We start from the raw sequence: 20,693 nt of genomic DNA on the forward strand, positions 1-20,693 counted from the left end.
ATTTTACAAATGTGCCATATGGAAGCAGTGTTTTGTAACTCAGTTCTTTATAATGTTTATAACTGTAGTCTTTTTCTCATCAGTTTATCATAGTGAGCTCATTCATGGATCAGCCACCTTTGATGCTGTTTGATTACCAATATCCAGAATGGACCATTTCTGTTGGATACCTCATTGGAGCTTCATCTTTCATCTGGATTCCTGTGTATATGGTTTACAAATTAGTATGGACTCCAGGGTCACTCAAACAGGTGAATGCCCTATAAACTTATGTATCACCTAAAGTAGAACTATGGGCAAAACTTTTTTTTTTTTTTCATTGGGAGGGTTATAAGCCCTGTCAGATTTTTTTTCGCCATCTGTGTTCCATCGCGGTGATTTTCCTTCACTTCCTGTCCCATAGCCAAACAGGAAGTGAAAGGAAATCCCTGCAAATTAGGGGAATTTCTTGGGGACCCCCCAGGACACCAGAATTAGTGTCCCCATTGGAAGATTTCCCTTCTATTACTTTTCTGGGGAAAACCCAAAATTTGGAATTCTCTTTTACTTTCATTTTTAACGCTAATGGTAAACAGGAGGATAGAGAGGGTGAATTTCCTTAACAGAGGCACAGGCAGAAAAAAAAAATGACAGGGGTTTTAATCCCTCTCCACTCTATTGAAAATAAAAAAAAAAGTTTTGCCTGTAGTTATACATTACAGTATATGTAAACCCTCACCTTGTAAAACAACCCATTCAGTTTAAAATAGCAATGAAAGACAAAACATTTATATGTATATATATATATATATATATATATATATATATATATATATATATATATATATATATAGTCAAAAGTATTGGGATGCCTGCCTTTACATGAACATGAACTTTAATGACATCTCAGTCTAAAGCTGGGTACACACTATTAGTCCGTAGGGTTTGAAATTGAGATGGCCCACCCTTCGCAGCTATAATAGCTTCAACTCTTCTGGGCAGGCTGTCCAGAAGGTTTAGGAGTGTGTCTATGGGAATGTTTGGCCATTCTTCCAGAAGCGCATTTGTGAGGTCAGGCACCAATGCTGGAGGAGAAGGCCTGGCTTGCAGTCTGCATTTTATTTCATCCCAAAGGTGTTCTTTCAGGTTGAGGTCAAGACTCTGTGCAGGCCAGTCAAGTTCCTTCACCCCAAACTCACCTATTCATGTCTTTATGTGCCTTGCTTTGTACACTGGTGCGCAGTCATGTTGGAACAGCCAGGGGCCATCCCCAAACTGTTCCCACAAAGTTGGGAGCATGAAATTGTCCAAAATGTCTTGGTATGCTGATGCCTTAAGAGTTCCCTTTACTGGAACTAAGGGGCCAAGCCCAACCTCTAGAAAACAACCCCACACCATAATCCCCCCTCCACAAAATGATTTGTACCAGTGCACAAAGCAAGGTCCATAAAGACATGGGTGTGCGAGTTTGGGGTGGAGGAACTTGACCGGTCCTGACCTCAACCCGATAGAACACCTTTGGGGTGAATTAGAGCGGAGACTGCGAGCCAGGCCTTCTCGCCCACATTAGTGATTGACCTCACAAATGTGCTTCGGGAAGAATTGTCAAACATTCCCTTAGACACACTGCTAAACTTTGTGGACAGTCTTCCCAGAAAAGTTATAGCTGCAAAGGGTGGGTCAACTCAATATTGAACCCTACAGACTTATGGGCCATACACACTATAAGATTTTCTGAAGACTTTTTCTTTCAGACTTACCAAAACCATATAATATGAGGTCAAACCTAAACACTTTCAATTTGTATGCAATCTGGCAGGCCCTTGCACTACATAGAAAAGGTAAATCTGAAGGAAATCTAACCACAAAAGTTGGATAGTGTGTATCCAGCTTAAAACTGGGATGCCATTAAAGTTCATGTGCGTTTAAAGGCAGGCATCCCAATACTTTCCACAATATAGTGTGTACGTATATATGCTGTATATATTTATATATACATATATATATATATATATATATATATATATATATATATATATATATATACAGTATCTCACAAAAGTGAGTACACCCCTCACATTTTTGTAAATAATTTATTATATTTTTTCATGTGACAACACTGAAGAAATGACACTTTGCTACAATGTAAAGTAGTGAGTGTACAGCTTGTATAACAGTGTACATTTGCTTTCCCCTCAAAATAACTCAACACACAGCCAATAATGTCTAAACCACTGTCAACAAAAGGGAGTACACCCCAAAGTGAAAATGTCCAAATTGGGCCCAAAGTGCCAAAATTTTGTGTGGCCACGATTTTTTTCCAGCACTGCCTTAACCATCTTGGGCATGGAGTTCCCCAGAGCTTCACAGGTTGCCACTGGAGTCCTTTTCCACTCCTCCATGATAACATCACGGAGCTGGTGGATGTTAGAGACCTTGCACTCCTCCGCCTTCCATTTGAGGATGCCCCTCAGATGCTCAACAGGATTTAGGGCTGGAGAGATGCTTGGCTAGTCCATCACCTTTACCCTCAGCTTCTTTAGCAAGACAGTGGTCGTCTTAGAGGTGGGTTTGGGGTCATTATCATGTTGAAATACTGCCCTACGGCCCAGTCTCCGAGGGGAGGGGATCATGCTCTGCTTTCATGGTTCCCTCAATGAACTGTAGCTCCCCAGTGCCAGCAGCACTCATGCAGTCCCAGACCATCCCACCACCATGCTTGACTGTAGGCAAGTATACAAAGAAAATCCCCATTGGTATGGGACTGTGAATGCCACTAGACACTGTATATTGTGGTAAAATATAAAGTTTTTATTTGAATCAAAATAAACAGAAATTTCAAAAGACAAAACAAAATATTACAAATACAACAGGGCATATAAAAATCGCATGCAATTGACAGACCATGTACCAGACCACATTGAAGACGCTCAGATGCATATGGTGATCATAGAACCGGAAAAAGGACCCTACGCGTTTCGGGCATTAATTTAGCCCTTCCTCAGGGGTCAACCAGAGTTCCAGAAAAGCACCTATTATGCCTGCAAAGATTGAAAACCTTTTAGTAGGTTGTACATTGAGTATACATATATATGCAAAAGTCATAATACTTATATTATAGTGCGTGCTTTATGATCAAAAACCTACCCTTCGCGTCTAAACAAGGGATTGGACTGGTCTGTCGCTTAAAAACGGTAGGTCATACCGTGTGGAGGAATGCCCAAATTCCAATAAGCCCGTTCAGGGCAAAAATTGTAGGAAGAAAAGGAAAATATAGTAGCTTCCCAGGAGGACCACCAGGGCACCACGATGATCGGAATAATTGGCTCAACAGAGACCACTCCCAAAGAGAGGTCCACCCATTAGGTCCACATAATGTAGAAGATTGTCGATGAACCTGATTCGGATGAAGAAATATAGGGGAGAAGAAAGGAAGAGAAAAGAAAATATGGGGTTGAAAAGCATGTTTCAAAAATAGTACTGTTTGCATTAGAATAATCGTGTTTATATTATAACATAAACATATTATTTACCTGTTGGGTTTGAAGTGAGTATAATGACAGAGGGTCATATATAGTAAGAAAGGAATGATAATTCCATATTGAGGGTATCACAGCGTATAGTTATCTGTGGGGGTGAAGGAATATAAATTGAATAGGGAAAGCTCATATTCAAGTAAATTAGATTATAATGCAACTATCCATAAAGATGGAAGTTAGGCATGAAATATGAGAGCGAAGGGGGAAATGAAGAGAGCCTGAACCCCAAACTCCAAAAGTGGATGTGTCAAGAAAAAGAGGGTGAATTGTCTGAAAGGTGATCCAAATAAAGTGCAGTAAGGTAAAAGTAAAAATTAAAAATTAGCAGACACCTTGAGCAAGAAGTGAAGACAATGATCATAGTGGGCTATATACCAATATACTGTATAGGGCAGTGGTTCTTAACCTGGGTTTGATCGAACCCCAGGGGTTCGGTGAGTCAGTCTCGTGGGTTCGGCGGAGGTCAAGCCACTCACCCGACTCATATAATTCGTGATGACACGCCCCGCTCAACCCCCCCAGAAAATATTACTGATTGTGAGGCCGAGCGCACCCCGGGAAATCAGAGCTGCGGTCGGGACAACTCCTGTACCGGGTCCCCTGTACCTCCCCCAGCAGGTTTCCAGCCTATCTCCTGCAGGCTGCTTGCTGCTTGAGTGGGTGGGATGGGGATTTACCTGACCACGGAGATGGCGCCTGCCTGGAAGAGGGAAGTGTGAGCAGCTGAGCAGAGGGAGCCGAGTGAATGTTCCTGGAGGTAGGCTCAGCTAGCTGTACATGGTGGATTAGTTTACAAGCACCTCTATGCTAAGTCTGCTGAGTTATTGCAACTTAACATAGAGGTGCTGTTAGCTGACAAATAGAAGTGCATGTCCTTTTCATTTAGCTCAATAAAGCATTGTGAATGCCCCCTGGTGTGTGCCCTCCTGATACCCCATGGTATGCCCTCCCAACCCCTCCCTCCCCAGTGTGTGCCCTCCTGACACCCCATGGTATGTCCTCCCAACCCCCCCAGTGTGTGCCCTCCTGATACCCCATGGTATGTCCTCCCTACCCCCCCTCCCCCTGTGTGTGCCCTCCTGATACCCCATGGTATTCCCTCCCAACACCTCCCCCCAGTGTGTGCCCTCCTGACACCCCATGGTATGACCTCCCACCCCACCCCCCTCACACTGATTTGCAGTAAATATTCATTATTATGTTTTTGTGTGAAAATCATGTTTTAATCATGGTTTTGTTCTGGTTTTGTTCATTTTGTGCACCTATGTATAAATATATACCTAAATATATACCTATGTTTTGAATTTGAAAAAATCATATTTTATTTTTCCAATTAAGAAGGGTTCGGTGAATGCGCATATGAAACTGGTGGGGTTCAGTACCTCTAACAAGGTTAAGAACCACTGGTATAGGGTATATTATATATGCTTCAAGTGATACATCCTGTAGCATTGTGATTTAATCACATAGAGTATCAGTTTTTGCTAAAATTACAGATATACATCATATATATCTATAAGGTAAGTCAATTATTGCAGTATATGGATATAGAGTATAATATTTAGAATATTGCATATCAATATAAAGTGCGAGTGTTAGGAGGAGACACGTAATAATGTATAGTATAATACAGGTATAGAGAACGGTTAGGTCTGGATAGACTACCGTAGAGCTTGTGTGGCATAAGATGAAAGGTGAGGACAAGAAAATGGAGAGTCCCAGACGTATATCCCGGAAAGAGACCGGCAGAGACGGGTACAAGAAGAGTATCATCACCGAGAGTTTCCCCCCATAAACAGGCCCGGGGGACATTACCTGTATGTAATGGTCCTGGAGCTTGGCATCCTCTGTGTATGGATGCCAAGTCCGACTGAATAAAAGCAGACGCCAAACGCCGGCGCCTGCGCACTGGGGCCGTGTCACGGGACCAGTGTCGTCAAAGAGCCAATCCGATCACCCGCTCGAGGAGCGCGGGGCTCCGCCCATCCCGGAAGGAGAGGCAGGGTCTGCGCTCCACGGGTGCCGACGCGGGAAACCAGCCACAGCGGAAGGAAGCCGGTATTAGAGGGGAGCCGCACAGAGCAGCGCCCCCTACCCGCGCCGGGGGAAGCCTGCAGCCAACACAAGGCAGCGAAAGCAACAGAACAAACCAATAGAAGTGAATAGGAGAAAAAGAAAGACAAGAGGGAGGAAGAGGAAGAGGAGGAAAAAAAAAAAAAAAGAATAAGAGGAGGGGAAGGAAAAAGAAAAGAGGGGAAAGATAAAAAAAAGACAAGACAGTACAGGGCAAAAAGAGAGAAAGGGAAATTCGTAGGTAGGACTATAAGGTGTATATCGTCCAATCTACACCGACATGGTTTCAAGAGAATATATGGTCAAAAAAGGGGGAAAAAGGGGAGAGGAGCCCCCCCATTTATAAATCAGTAGTATATTTAAATGAGATCAAAACCCAAAGAAGGAGAGTGCCCACCATGATGGACTGATACAGATCTATCATATGCATACAATGTACAATGCAGTATGTTACACAGATTTCTGGCAGTGCATGCATATCAGGGGAGGACTGGCAAGGGGGGCAGGGTGGCAATTGCCCCCCAGGCCACTCGGAAAAGTGGTAAAAACTAGTAAAAAGGCCGCACTCAGGGCTGGATTAATGTAGGGGCCAGACACTGTATACAGCTGTCAGTCCAAAACCAGGTGGGCATGGATGGTGAGCTGATTCCATGGTTCAATAGGCCACTTGACTGGACTTGCCCCCCAGGCCTAAGGCTGCCAGCCCTCCCCTGATGCATATCACATGCGTACAATGTACAATGCAATATATTATACAGATTTCTGGCAGTATAAACATTGATATTTAAATATCATATTATATACAGTGTGCATATCAATATAATTAATCAGTCTCCTACACATATTGCATGTACTCAATCTCCATAAAGCATATGTTATAGGGTTGGTATACCTCTATGTATAAAATACACAAGATATTATAATTATACCCAGAAGATAATTACTGTTAGCCAATGTCTTTGCTGAAAGGTCTCCAAATAATGTCAGAAAACATGTCTATAAAAGAATATGTCTAGGGGACCAGTTTTCATATGAATTTTCCAATACAAAAGTCAGATGTAAAGCAAGGGGACGTCATCTCCCCTCTCAATTACACTTTCAAGAATACAGTGTGATATAATGTGTGTCACTGGTTCAGGGACAGTAATTGAGTAGTTCTTGGTGACAACGGCTAGTAATTCTCAGAGGCATTGTATCAGAGGTGTATGGATTTTAGATATTGAGACAACTCAAAGCTATGTATATATATTGGGTGGTTCCCAAAAAAAAAAAAAAAAGTTATATCCAAGATATATACATTCTAGATGTTAGAGCATCTGGAGAGACCAGATCATCAAACCATATATTGGCCTAGCTTGTACATAGAATAGAACCCATAAAAGAGGTTATGGGTCATATTTATTATTCATAACGTAACACTAAGATTATAATCTGTATTTGAAGGAATAAGTAGAGGGATCTATTGTTCCCAGCCTCCTGAAGAAAAGCCCTCTAAAAAGGGCTTGAAGCTTACTATGTCGTTTAGACCCGGAGCTATGGTGGCGTTAAGTTCCAGGATCCAGCGTGTTTCTCTCTGTAGAAGGGTCTTATTCCAGTCCCCGCCACGGGGACTGGGGTGGACCCTATCCAGAGCTAGAAACTTTGGTGTCGGGGAAATGCCTGAGTGTATATCGCGAACATGCCTGCCAAGGGGTAAATCAGGATCACGTTTCTGCATGCTTACTACATGTCGGTATATACGCTTATGAAATGGTAGTTTGGTTTTTCCTACGTAGTAGGACCCGCAGGGGCAGGATAACAGGTACACCACCCCAGCTGTCCAACAGTTTACAAAGTGGTGTGGCTTAAACACTTTGCCATTGGGAAGGCGTATGTCTTTTTCTTTGTTAATGTACTGACAGTAATTACATCCCCCACATGTAAAAGTCCCAAATCTTTTACAGGGGTCATTGCGATATTTGCCAACAAATTGGCTACGTGTAAGGTAATCCCTTAAAGCTTTTGTTCTTCGATATGTGATAGCTGTTTTTTTTGTGATGTGAGGACTGATGTTAGGGTCAAAACTCAATAGATGCCAATATTTATTAATAGCTTTGTATATTTGTTGGTGTTGTTCCGAATATTGAATTATAATACGGGGGAGATGAGCATCATCCCTTGCCGCTCTGACTTTTTTGTTATCAAACAGCAATTCTTGTCTTGTATAGGAGTTTGCTCTGTTGAAAGCATTTTTAAGACACGTTTTTGAGTATCCCCTTTTACGTAAGCGTATCCTTAAATTATTGGCTTCAATTTTAAACTGGGTGTCGTTGGAGCAATTTCTTCGTATACGAAGATATTGGCTGAAGGGTATAGATCAAATCAGTGGTGCTGGATGGGAGCTGGAGGCATGTAAGATAGTGTTCGCGGATGTGGGTTTGCGGTAGAGTGTAGTTTGCAAATTACCTAATGTATCTTTTTCGATAGTAATATCAAGGAAATTGATGGATTGCAAGTCATAGTTCATCGTAAATTTGAGATTGAAGGTATTGTTATTCATCTGGGCGACACCCTCAATGAGCTCGTCTGTCGAGCAACTCCAAATGACGAACACGTCATCAATATAACGATACCAGGCCAGAATGTGTCTGGTCCAAGTAGTAAGTGAGTCATCTGAAAGCAGTTGACGTTCCCAGGTACAGGTTGGCATACGATGGGGCACACGAAGTAGACAAGACACACTTGTCTTTGTACTCCTCACCTAGTTGCTGCCACACACACTTGACACCATCTGAACCAAATAAGTTTATGTTGGTCTCATCAGACCACAGGACATGGCTCCAGTAATCCATGTCCTTAGTCTGTGTAAGAGACGTTCAGTGCGCATGCCCAGGCACACGGGAAGAAATGTGCGAATGCGCATGCGCCAATGCGCGAACGCGCCAGTGCGCGAACGTGCGTACGCAACGTGCGCACGCAATTGGCGCCAAACGGCCTATTTATACCAGGCGGTGACAGGAGCACATTGCTGAGTGGTCTTTCAGCTTGTGTTCCTGTCTACCTGTGCCCTGACCTGCTTGTGGATTTCCCGTTATACTGACCCGGCTTGCCCTTGACTCTCCTTGGATTCCTGCCTGCCTACCTGTGACCTCGGCTTGTGTTTGACCCTGCCTTGCCTTGTGACTTTGTACCTTGCTGCCAGATCGTGTACCGACTTCGGCCTGTATCCTGACTCCGCTTTTGTCTCACGTTCCTGTACCGGTGCTGTCCGGCTGTTGACAACTCCTTGGCTTGTATTCCGACTTCGCTCCTGCCTTCTCACCAGCATCACCAAGTTCCAGTTCCAGGTGTTCATCCGGTGATCCACAGCCATCAGTCTTCTGCCAAGACATCACCCGCTATACCGGCCCTCGTGCCACTCTGTGTCCTACACCGCCTGTCATCTCTATCAGGGGAGTTGGACAGGAGGTGCAAGAGAAGCCCCCTCTACAGCTTGGTCTCCACCAGGTACGTGATAGTCTGCTTGTCTTCAGCATCATATTTAGAAGAAGCTTCCTTTTGGGACGACAGCCATGCAGACCAATTTGATGCAGTGTTCGGCGTATGGTCTGAGCACTGACAGGGTGACCTCCCCACCCCTTCAACCTCTGCAGCAATGCTGGCAGCACTCATATGTCTATTTCCAAAACACAATCTCTGGGTATGAGGCTGAGCACGTGCACTCAACTTCTTTGGTCGACCATGGCGAGGCCTGTTCTGAGTGGAACCTGTCCTGGTAAATCGCTGTATGGTCTTGGCCACCGTGCGGCAGCTCAGGTTCAGGGTCTTGGCAATCTTAATATATCCTAGGCTATCTTTATGTAGAGCAACAATTCTTTTTTTCAGATCCTCAGGGAGTTCTTTGCCATGAGGTGCCATGTTGAACTTCCAATGACCAGTATGAGAGAGTGAGAGCGATAACACCAAATTTAACACACCCGCTCCTCATTCACACCTGACCTTGTAACACTAACAAGTCACATAATACCGGGGATAACAAGTGGCTAATTGGGCCCAATTTGGACATTTTCACTTAGGGGTGTACTCACTTTTGTTACCAGCGGTTTAGACTTTAATGGCTGTGTGTTGAGTTATTTTGAGGGGACAGCAAATTTACACTGTTATATAAGCTGTACAATCACTACTTTACATTGTAGCAAAGTGTAATTTCTTCAGTATTGTCACATGAAAAGATGTAATAAAATATTTACAAAAATGTCAGGGGTATACTCACTTTTGTGAGATACTGTATATATATATATATATATATATATATATATATATACACACATACATTATAAAACCATTTTTACTCTTTTTTAAAAGTGATTACATACTTAGGAGCCTAAAGAGCTCCGTGAGCTAGGGGAGGAGAAACAGCAGCTCTCTAAACTTCCCAGTAAATGGCTATGCAGGGAGGGTGTGTCAGGGAAAGTCTGATCATTGCAGCAGGCTGAATTTTAGAACTAACCATGTGGTTCTCTCATCAGAGGCATAACTAGAACCTTCAGAGCCCAGGTGCAAGAAACCATAAAGGGCCCCCCTGACCCCCAGCCAGGGCGCTCCTATGGTGGCAGAATGCCAGGGCCCAAATGCGACCTTTGGGACCCTGTTTGTTCCACCGCTGGTGTCAGTACCGGTGGGGAATAGGGATGAGTGTCAGTTCCAGTGGGGGGAATGGGATGAGTGTCAGTTCCGGTGGGGGGCTGGGATGAGTGTTAATGCTAGTGGGGGAATGGGATGACTTTCAGTGCTGGGGGGATGGGATGAGTGTCAGTGCTGGTGGGGGATTGGATAAGTGTCAGTTCTGGGGGTTAGATGAGTGGCAGTGCTGGGGGGAAAGGAAGGGGATGAGTAGCAGTGCTGGGGGGAGGTGTTGGATGAGTGGCAGTGCTGGGGGGGATGAGTAGCAGGGCTGGGGGCAGGTGGGATGGGATGAGTGGCAGTGTTGGGGGGTGGGATGAGTGGCAGTGCTGGGTGGAGTTTGATGAGTGACAGTGCTGGAAGGTGGTGAGTGGCAGTGCTGGGGGGTGAGTGGCAGTGCTGGGGGGATGGGATGGGTGTCAGTGCTGGTGGGGGAATGGGATGAGTGTCAGTGCTGGTGGGAGGATGGGATGAGTGTCAGTGCTGGTGAGGGGGGTGAGTGTCAGTACCTGTTGGGGGGATGAGTGTCAGTGCTGGTGGGGGGATGGGATGAGTGTCAGGATGGGATAAGTGTCAGGGCTGGTGGGGGGATGGGATGAGTGCCAGTGCTGGTGGGGGGATGAGATAAGTTGCCAATGCTGGTTGGGGGATGGGATGAGTGCCAATGCTGGGGGGAATGGGATGAGTGTCAGTGCCGGTAGGGGAATGGGATTAGTGTCAGTCCTGGGGGGAGATTGGAATAAGTGTCAGTGCTGATGGGGGAATGGGATGAGTGTCAGTGCTGGGTGGGGGTTGGATGAGTGGCAGTGGGGGGGTGGGATGAGTGTTAGCACTATTGGGGGAATAGGATGAGTGTCAGTGCTGGAGTGGATGGGATAAGTGGCAGTGCTGGCAGGGGGGGTTAGCTGAGTGGCAGTGCTTAGGGGGATAAGTGGCAGTGCTGGGGGGTGGAATGAGTGGCAGTGCTGGGGGTGGGGGGTTTGATGAGTGGCAGTGCTGGGGGGACGGCATGAGGGGCAGTGCTGGGTGGTGAGTGGTAGTGCTGGGGGGGTTGAGTGGCAGTGCTGGGGGGATGGGATGAGAGCCAGTGCTGGTGGGGGGGTAGGGATGTGGGGATGAGTGGCAGTGCTGGGGAGATGGGATGAGTGGCAGTCCTGGGGGGGTTTGATGAGTGGCAGTGCTGGGGGGGATGAGTGGCAGTCCTGGGGGGTGACTGGCAGTTCTGGGGGGGATTTGATGAGTGTGAGTGCGGAGGGTGGGAAGGGATGGGATGAGTGGCAGTGCTGGGGGTGGGATAAGTGGCAGTGCTGAGAGGGGGGGTCAGATTGGTGGCAGTGCTGGGGGGTTGGGATCTGTGGCAGTGCTGGAGGGGTTGGATGAGTGGCAGTGCTGGGGGGAGGGGATGGTTTGAGTGGCAGTGCTGGGGGGGGGGGAAATGGGATGAGTGGCAGTGCTGGGGGGTGGAATGAGTGGCAGTGCTGGGGGGGTTTGATGAGTGGCAGTGCTGGGGGTGTGGGATCAGTGGCAGTGCTGGGTGAGTTGGATAAGTGGCAGTGCTGGGGGGGAAGGGTTGGGATGAGTGGCAGTGTTGGGGGGGAGGGGGAGAGTGGCAGTGCTCGGGAGGGGGGTATGAGTGGCAGTGTTGGGGGGGTGAGTGACATTGATGAGGGGGGTGAGTGGCAGTGCTGGGAGGATGAGTGGCAGTGCTGGTAGGGGGATGGAATCAGCGGTGGTGGTGGTGGGAACTGGGTTCAGTAGCAGTGCTGGGTGCCGGGATCAGTGACACTTACTTGCAGTGTCCACTCGGTTCCCCCTGCAATGCTCCTTGTCTCCTCTGGCTCCCTCCGCTCCACTCCACATGTCTCAGTCTCCATTGGTTAGGAATAGAGATGGGGGTCTCCTCACACGCGGTCACCTCCTGCTGCTCCTCCCCCTTTACTGCACTGGGGCAGCTGACTCTCTTCTAGATTTAGCTCCCCGATGGCATGCCCCATCATCTAGTTGCAACTGCAAACTGAATGGGCGGCCCCGTGAAGAGACTGTGTGGGCAGTCCGCTGTTCAGTAAGTAACTAGAGAAGTCAGTGGCCCCCCCACAGTGGCAGAACACCAGGGCCTGGTCGCAAGTGTGACTTGTGTGACCCTGGTAGTTCCGCCGCTGGCTCTCATGTCTAGTGTAGTCCGTTTTTAATAGGAAAGCAGAGTGACTGGCAGGAACACCAGGGATTTTGCACCAAGCAATACAAAGAGAACAGGATAATTTTTCATACAAGTACCTAGTACAGCAGACACATATCAGGAATATGAAATGTTGGGTTTAAGTATTCTGTAAATGTCTCATATAATGAAACATTATATTGACATAAATTAAATTATCAGAACACCAAGTATTTTTGTAGCCTCCTTTAGCAGCGTACTATTAATGGTGGACTTGTAGAATACATTTTAACGCTGTAATCTGGAGCAAAGATTCAAAAATGCACACTACATTATGACTAATTAGCATATCTGCCCTACTAAGAATGAATATGTTTTCCAGCCCCATTATGACTCATTGGCTCTAGAACTCCCTGTCAGAATAGATACACACACATTTTTTTCAGTTTTGCTCATCCTTTGAGCTGTACTAGCTCCTAACCTAACCTACTGATCACATGCAGTACCTGCTACAACACCTCATCCACCACCAAGAGTGAGGAAAATATCCACTGCTTTCAGGCATGGAGGAGCATCTGATTCACTCGCCTTCCTGTTATGTAACATGCACTTGGTGATTGGCCCAGCACTGTCATATGGGGATAGGGAGACAATGCTCAGCCGTGTGTAAAGTCCAACTCACAGGCTTTTTTTCTATTGCACATGCTGGCTGAGAAAAGTATTTGGGAAGTGCACTGCATAGGCAAAGCACAGGTTTGCTTTAAGGGTTAGATTATGGTTTAAGTCGGGCATAGGCAACCTTTGAAAGGTGGAGATATACCTGAACAACATGAAAGAAATCAAAGATCACTGAGGTTCGCTGCCCTTTTTAAAAAATAAATAATTACCCAGCGAGGCCAAACCAAATAGTAGGGAAAACTTAAAGTGGAGTTCCACCCATTTTTAATAACTTGGATTACATAGATGTATGTAATCCCCTTTAAAACGACTTTTACCAATGGAAACTTTTATTTTTTTTTGTTAGGAAATAAGTTATTTTCTTCTTTATTCATCCTCTCCTCACTTCCGGGTCCGGACGCTGATCGGCGATTACGTCATTCGGCGATTCGCAGGGGATGCTGGGATGTGTCTCATGGGATGAAATCTCGCATTATTACACAGGAGTCCTGAGCTGTACTGTGCCCCGCCTCTGCCCAGCCTCCGCCCCGCCTCCTCTCAGTGAGCTCAGTGAGGATATAATGCTTTCAGTCCTCGCTCACTGAGAGGAGGCGGGGCGGAGGCGTAGCGGAGGCGGGGCAGAGCACGGCCTCAATCCAATACATACAGTACAGCTCAGGACAACTGTGTAATAATGCGAGATTTCATCCCATGAGATACATCCCAGCACCCCCTGCGAACCGCCAAATGACGTAATCGCCAATCGGCGGCCGGACCCGGAAGTGAGGAGAGGATGAATAAAGAAGAAAATAAGGTATTTCCTAGCAAAAAAAAAAAAGTTTCCATTGGTAAAAGTCGTTTTAAAGGGGATCACATACATCTATCTCCCCATCCTCACTATCATTTGAGGAGAGCACATCCGCACAATCCCAGTTGTTAGATGTGACAATGGCATATACCCTGACCTTACTAAAAGGTTTACGGCCCTTCTTTTTCCTTAAGGCGTTAATTGATTTGGTCATGAGGGCTGTATATCGCTCTTGCAAATCATCAGCCTGACTAGCAATTGAATGTACATGCTTTGAAGCAACTGCTAGCTGGTCTTTTAATACCTTCATTTCTGCTTTTGCCTTCTCCCTCCTTTGTGATTCAGTATAGAGACCATGAAAGAAGTACCAACTAATTCAGGATACTGTCTTCTCCGCTTCACTTAAATTAAACCCCTCAAGGCAAATATCGACATAATGATCTGAGCTATAATTAGGGTTGCCACCTCATCCCTTTAAAACCGAACACATATTAATAAGACATGTTCTGTGGCTGATTAAGGTGGTAATTAAACTCACTTGGTGCCTTATCCGCATTAAATTAGTCTCAGAACCTGTGTAATTCATATGTGTTCAGGTTTAAAGGGATGAGGTGGCAGCCCTAGTCATAATCCCCCCAAGTCTTATTCAAGAGAGAAGCATACTTTGTAAATTCCTCAGCAAGAAGCTCCCACTCACTGTCTCTGGCCCAGGTAGGCAGGTTGCATGCCGCCTCCTAGACACCAGAACCCTCTGCAGCCTTGCTTTTCCTAAACAGCTTACACAGTATTCTCTTATCACAAGTGATAGAAAACATTACAGAAAACCGCTTTGCTTCAATTGAACGTTAGTGCAAATCCCTACCACATGCCCCCAATTGTTTTGGTTTATGACTTTTAAGGTTCTCTGTGGTAAGAAGCAAAAAAACCTCTGTAGTGTATTCATGTGAGAGTAGTGGATGGTGGCAATAGGGCAGTAAACGGTATCAGCAGAGCAGTGGACGGTGTCAGAAGGGCAATGGTTGGAGTCAGTAGAGCAAGTGGACGTATCAGTAGAGCAGAAGTTGGAGTCAGTAGGGCAGTGGACTGTGTTAGTCAGTAGAGTGGACTTTGTCACTAGGGCAGAGGTTGGTGTCAGTAGTTTAATTATTCTTTTTTTTACATTTTTTTTTTAATATTTAAAAAAAAACAAATTAGCAGTCCTGTTGGGGGGGGGGGGGCTTTGTTGAAATATCAGGGGTCTTAACCACTTGCTTACCGGTCACGTTGACCATACTGCGGCAAAGTGGCTCGTTCCCGTCCAGCGACGTAGACCTACGTCGCTGGACTCCTGCCCTTGTGGGCGGCGCACGCACGCCGCCGGAGGCTCGCTCCCGCTGTTTTCAGTCACAGCGGGAGTCGGGCCAGGGGAGGAGCCGCTGCTCTTCCCCGATCGTCGGGGAATCGAGTCTGGAGATCCGCCCGCTTGTGTAAACAAAGCGGGCGGATCTCCTAAGTGACAGACAGGGTCAGATTGCAGGGTCCAGCATAGCTGAACCTGCGATCTGTCCCTGTGTCACTCAGTCACCTCCCCCCACACATGTCAGTAAGCACCAGGCATACATTAACCCCTCCCTCTCCAATAAAATTAACCCCTTCCCTGCCAGTGTAATTTTTACAGTAACAGTGCATATGTCCGCCGCAATGTCGCAGTCCCACAAAAAAAAAATCGCAGATCGCCGCCATTACTCGTAAAAAAAAAAACACCAAAAATGACAGAAATCTTTCCCTTAGTTAGTAAGCGCAATAACTTTTGTGCAAACCAATCAAAATACGCTTATTGTGATTTTTTTTTACCAAACATAGGTAGCAGAAAACAAATTGGCCAAAAATTAAAAAAAAATTAGATTTTTACATTTTTTGGGGGGGAATTTCATATATACAAAATGTGAAAAATATTGTTATTTTTTCAAAATATACGCTCTTTTTTTGTTTATAGCGCAAAAAGTAAAAATCGCACAGGTGATCAAATACCACAAAAAGAAAGCTCTGTTTGTGGGAAAAAAAATTTTGTTTGGGTACAGCGTCGCACGAACGCGCAATTGTCAGTTAAAGTTGCACAGTGCCGAATTGCAAAAAGTGGCCTGGACGTAAGACAGCAAAATCCTCTGGTGGTAAAGTGGTTAACAGACCTCTGATGTCTCACTTTTGAGACAAACAAGATTGAGGACACAGTCCTCAATCTCCATTTCTGCAGCCTCAGCTGCACAGAATGAATGAACAGGAAGAGCCTTGCATGGTCTCCCTGTTCATTCACAATCTAAAGCATAGTAAACATAGTTTACTACAGTATGCTTCGGTTTGAATGAACACAGTGAGTAATTTGTACTAATCACTCATTGTGTTCATTCAGAAAAGGAGGGGACTGGTAAATTACATATTTACCGGCCTCTTCTCCCGCTCTCCACACTGAAGATAACCCGCAGCAGCTGGCAGGAGAGGAGAAGAAGCTAGCAGTGTTGCAAGGGGGGAAGGCAGGCAGCAGGAGGAAGGGGGACCGCATTTACTGCAGATGATCCCCTGTATTTTCCTCCTGTGGCAGCGGAATGCCAGTGGGAGGGAGAACAGGAGAAGCTGGCTTTCAGCTGCCACAGGAGGAAAATACAAGGGATTGGTTCCAATAAATGCCACCCCTCTCCATGTTTCAGGGTCGGCAAAGAAGGGACACAATCTGATCGTCACCTACTCACGATTGATTGGTAGATTGCTACGGAAGGGTTGCCAACCCCTGGATTAGGTGTTAGAGTAGGTTAAGGGTAATATTTTGAGCTTTGTGTTTGATTGGGAAAGGTTATATGTTAAGAATGTGATACTACTTTGGGGGTAGGGGGTTTGTTAGGTTGTGTTAACACTAGGGAGTAGGGGACATGTTGTGTTGCTACTAGGATGTAGTTAAAGTGGTTGCAAACCTTTACATAAACCCAGTGAAGTGACTGGCCTCGGGTGATACACTGTAACGCTCCTGCGTTTTACGTATGATGTGGATTTTCAGCTGCAGAAATATTCCACTTCAGTAGTCATGTAGAGAAACGCTGAGACACCAATCCCAACTCTCAATGACTCATCATGTGTGGATGATCTCAATTCAGCAAGTAAATACACACACTCAATAAGATGTTTCCTAGAGTGACTTATGTATATAGTAACACAGTGATGATAGGCTGAAGAGACAGGTTGGGTAGAGATGGTAGATGACAGACACTTGAAAGGAAATGTTCTTGAAAGTAAGATAGTAGCAGATGGGATGCAGATAGGTTTAGCAATCATGTATGGTAGCAGATGACAGAGTAGCAGGTGGACATACAAGAGAGATCAACCCAGTGCAAGAACAGGTGGTAGTAGGCTCAAGAGCTAGCAATCTTAGATAATGCAGATGTAGTAATAGTCCTTAGTATGCAGAGCTAGATAGTGTAAGCTTTAGTATGAAGGTTATAGAGGTTTCCCCTGTGGGGTACTTATCACTAATAGCAATGTAGCAGAGGAGAGGTTCGGCAAGAGCGGATGATCCGGTAGCGGGATACAGGGATCAGCGCAGCGTGGTTCCGACAGCGAGGTATGCTTGCAAGCATGAGAGCTTCAAGACAGGTTAGCATCAAGGCACAAAGCAGTTTGAACGAACACATGTGAGTGAGAGCCGGCGATCTAAATAGCCATCCAGTCCGGCGCTCAGTGATGACAGCATCAGTCTTAAAGGTGTATGCGCACCTTACCAAAAGAGAATGGTGGGGCGCATACACTTATGAAAGAGTAATTAGGGTACCCAAAGGTACCAGAACATTACATACACAGAGACAAAACAAAACCTCCTATATAAGTTGTACCTTTTTATCTGCTATCTTCTCTTCATTGTGCAAAGTGCAGAATTCATAAAGCTTGTCTGAGCTTTGAGAAAAATAGACGCAGAGAGCTGAAGTTACATTCTGCGGAACTCAGTGAGGAGAGCTCTGAGAGCTGATTGATTTAAGGGACACAACCCCCCCTTCACACAGCACACAAGAACAGGACAGGGGATTTTAATCAGCTAGAGCGCTCCCTCCCCTGACACCTTTTTTTTTCTCTTGCTGTCAGGAAAACTTGTCAGCTTAAACAGAAGACAGAAATGACAATTCGTGCTTCGGATTGAGACAAATACACACTATAGAAGGATATGCTTTGTTCATATGTCATTTCAGAGTGTACAACCACTTTAAATGTTAAGCTTAAAAGGAGAAAGAAGTTTAAATGTTAGGGTTAAATTACATGTTATGTATAGATTTTTTAATTTCACTTGAACTTACATTTCTTTTTTGCTTCGATGCTGAGCAATCATAGGTTAGGAAGGACAATTCTTGATATTGCTAAAGAATTAAGTGTACACTAAATGTCTACCACTCTTAAATTAGAGCAATGTTTATCAACTATAATAAACTGGCGGTCAATGTACAGGGTAAAGGAGGCCGTTCATTACAATTCAGTATATGTAATGGTACAGAATTTGCAGACATACTACAGGAGATGGTCAGAAGTTGAGGACAAACTACTGGTGTGGTTGGAAACTGGATACATGCTGTAGAGCAGGCGTCACTAAATGGCGGACCGTGTGATAGTCCTGTCCAGACTGCGGCTGCACGACTTAGCAGCCTGAGTGGACTTCTCCCCTGCTGCTGCTGTTAACACCCACAGCATGCCAGGGGGCAGAAGGCACAGCAGGGTGGATTCCTCCTGTGTAAGTATTTGCCTGCCTGCCACCGCTGTTAGACTCACAGCAGGGAAGATACGGCAGGTCTACATGGGAAGCGGGAGCTGCCCAACCTTTCAAATTAACCAGTGGGTGATGGGTTGTTAAGACACAAGGCAGGTCTCACAATTAATCACTCACTTGTTAACAAGAAGAGTTGGGCAGCTCCTACCCTCAGTGCAGACCTTATGTATCTCTCGCCCTCTTCCCTGCAGTTAGTTTAACAGCAGCAGCAATGGCATCAGGCGGGCAAATACACAAAGAAAAGGAATCCACCCTGCCGCACCTCCTGCCCTTTGGTGTGTTGTGGGGGGGGGGGGGGGAGTTGTAACTGCAGTGAGGACTGTGGTTTAATGGGGGGCTGTGATCAGGGCCGGTGCTAGACTATTTTGCACCCTAGGCAAAAACCAGCTACTTGCACCCCCCACCAAAAAAGGCTGAAAATGCAGCCTATGCAGGCCTCTTATCAGGGTCTACATAGCCCCCTCCCCTTACATCAGGGTCCCCCAGAGACCTCCACCTTAATTCAGGGTCCTCCCTTACATTAGGGTCTCACAGAGCCCTCCTTCTTAAATCAGGGTCCCCCCTTACATCATGGTTCCCAGAGTCCCCCCTCCTCAGTTAAATTAGGGACCCCAAAGTTCCCTCTTACATTAGAGTCCCCCTTTCATTAGGTTCCCCAGAGCCCCCTTACATCAGGGTCCCTAAAGCAACCTTACATCAGGGTCCCTAAAGCCCCCTTTCAACAGGGTCCCCAGAGTCCCACCTTCTTAAATCAGGGACGCCAGATTTTCCCCTTACATCAAAGTTCCCCTTTAATTAGGATCTACAAAGTAACCCTCCTTACATCAGGGTCCTCAGAGCCCCCCCCTACATCAGGGTCCCTAAAGCCCCCTTACATCAGGGTACCTAGATCCTATTCCCTTTCAATAAGGTCTCCAAAGTTAGAAGGGAAGAGCAGAGTGGGCTAAGAAGAGTAGGGAGGTTTAAGAAAATAGTTGAGGGTAGAAAAAGGGGAGGAGGGAGTATTGTAAAGACCCCATTTCTTTCTCATTGTAGCAATTGGCAACAGTATAGGTAGAAGTTAGAAGGCTGTGCACTGGGACCAGATTGCTTTGGCAGAGGAACTTCCTCCTCTTCTGAATGCCGGGGCCTGGGGGAGGGGCATGCAACCTAGCACTAAGAACAGGCAGCGGCAGTGGATGCTGTCATCCGCCATACATTTAGGGATGGCTCTGATTGCTACACAGCCTGCACTGTTGCTGAGCAGCGCAGCTGTGGCAGCAGATACGCTGACTGAGTATTTAGACAGGACGCTCTGGGGGGGGGGGGGTTTTGGACCCAGCAACAACTGGCCATGGCTGCACCCTAGGTGGAAGTGCGCCCTAGGCGGCTGCCTAGTTTGCCTAGTGGTACCACGGGCTCTGGCTGTGATTGTGAGGGAGCTGTAATGTAAACAAGTCTGTGATATGAGAGGGGGGAGCTGTGGTATGGGGGGGGGGCTGTGATGTGCAAGGGGGGCTATTATGTGAGGAGGAGGACTATGTTTGCAAAGGTGGCTGTGATATAAGGAGGGGGGAGCTGTGATGTGGAGGGTTGTGGTTGCAAGGGGGGCTGTGATTGCAAGGGGAGCTGTGATGTGAGGGGGGTCTGTGTTTGCATGGGGGGCTGTGATGTGAGGGGGGTCTGTGTTTGCAAGGGAGGCTGTGATGTGAAAGGGGGTTGTGATGTGGGGGGGGGTCTGCGATGTCAAAGGGAGTTGTGATGTGAGGGGAAGGCAGGGACTGAGGACACTGATGTAAAGGGGGCTGTTATCTAAAGGGGGGGGCCAGGGCTGTGATGTTAAGGATGTGAGTCATGGAAAAAAAATGAGATTTGGGTATCTGCAAAAATAAAAGGTTACTGACAGGACCTACGTGATCTTTATTTCAGTACCTCTACTGTAGAAGATAGTCAGAGACTAGGGACGTTTTACATGACACTGCTAGAGATTCCTGCCATTACCAGCTCCCACAATAACTATAGATGGCTGGGTCTAAGAGCTTCACAGCAAGCACCAAAAGACTG

At 46.1% G+C, this 20,693-nt stretch overlaps 1 protein-coding gene across 1 annotated transcript in view; it reads left to right on the top strand.

Annotated features, from left to right (window-relative positions):
* LOC309569004 (sodium-dependent serotonin transporter-like) overlaps positions 1-20,693 on the top strand; it is a 109,791-nt gene that overhangs the window by 88,467 nt on the left and 631 nt on the right. The window contains exon 12 of the mRNA XM_082274765.1: positions 84-251. Within this exon, the coding sequence (XP_082130891.1) occupies positions 84-251 (168 nt within the window). The remainder of the gene's footprint in view (positions 1-83; positions 252-20,693) is intronic.

Source organism: Pelophylax lessonae, assembly GCF_965119305.1.
Source record: "Pelophylax lessonae genome assembly, chromosome: 1".
Classification (NCBI taxonomy): Eukaryota; Metazoa; Chordata; class Amphibia; order Anura; family Ranidae; genus Pelophylax; species Pelophylax lessonae.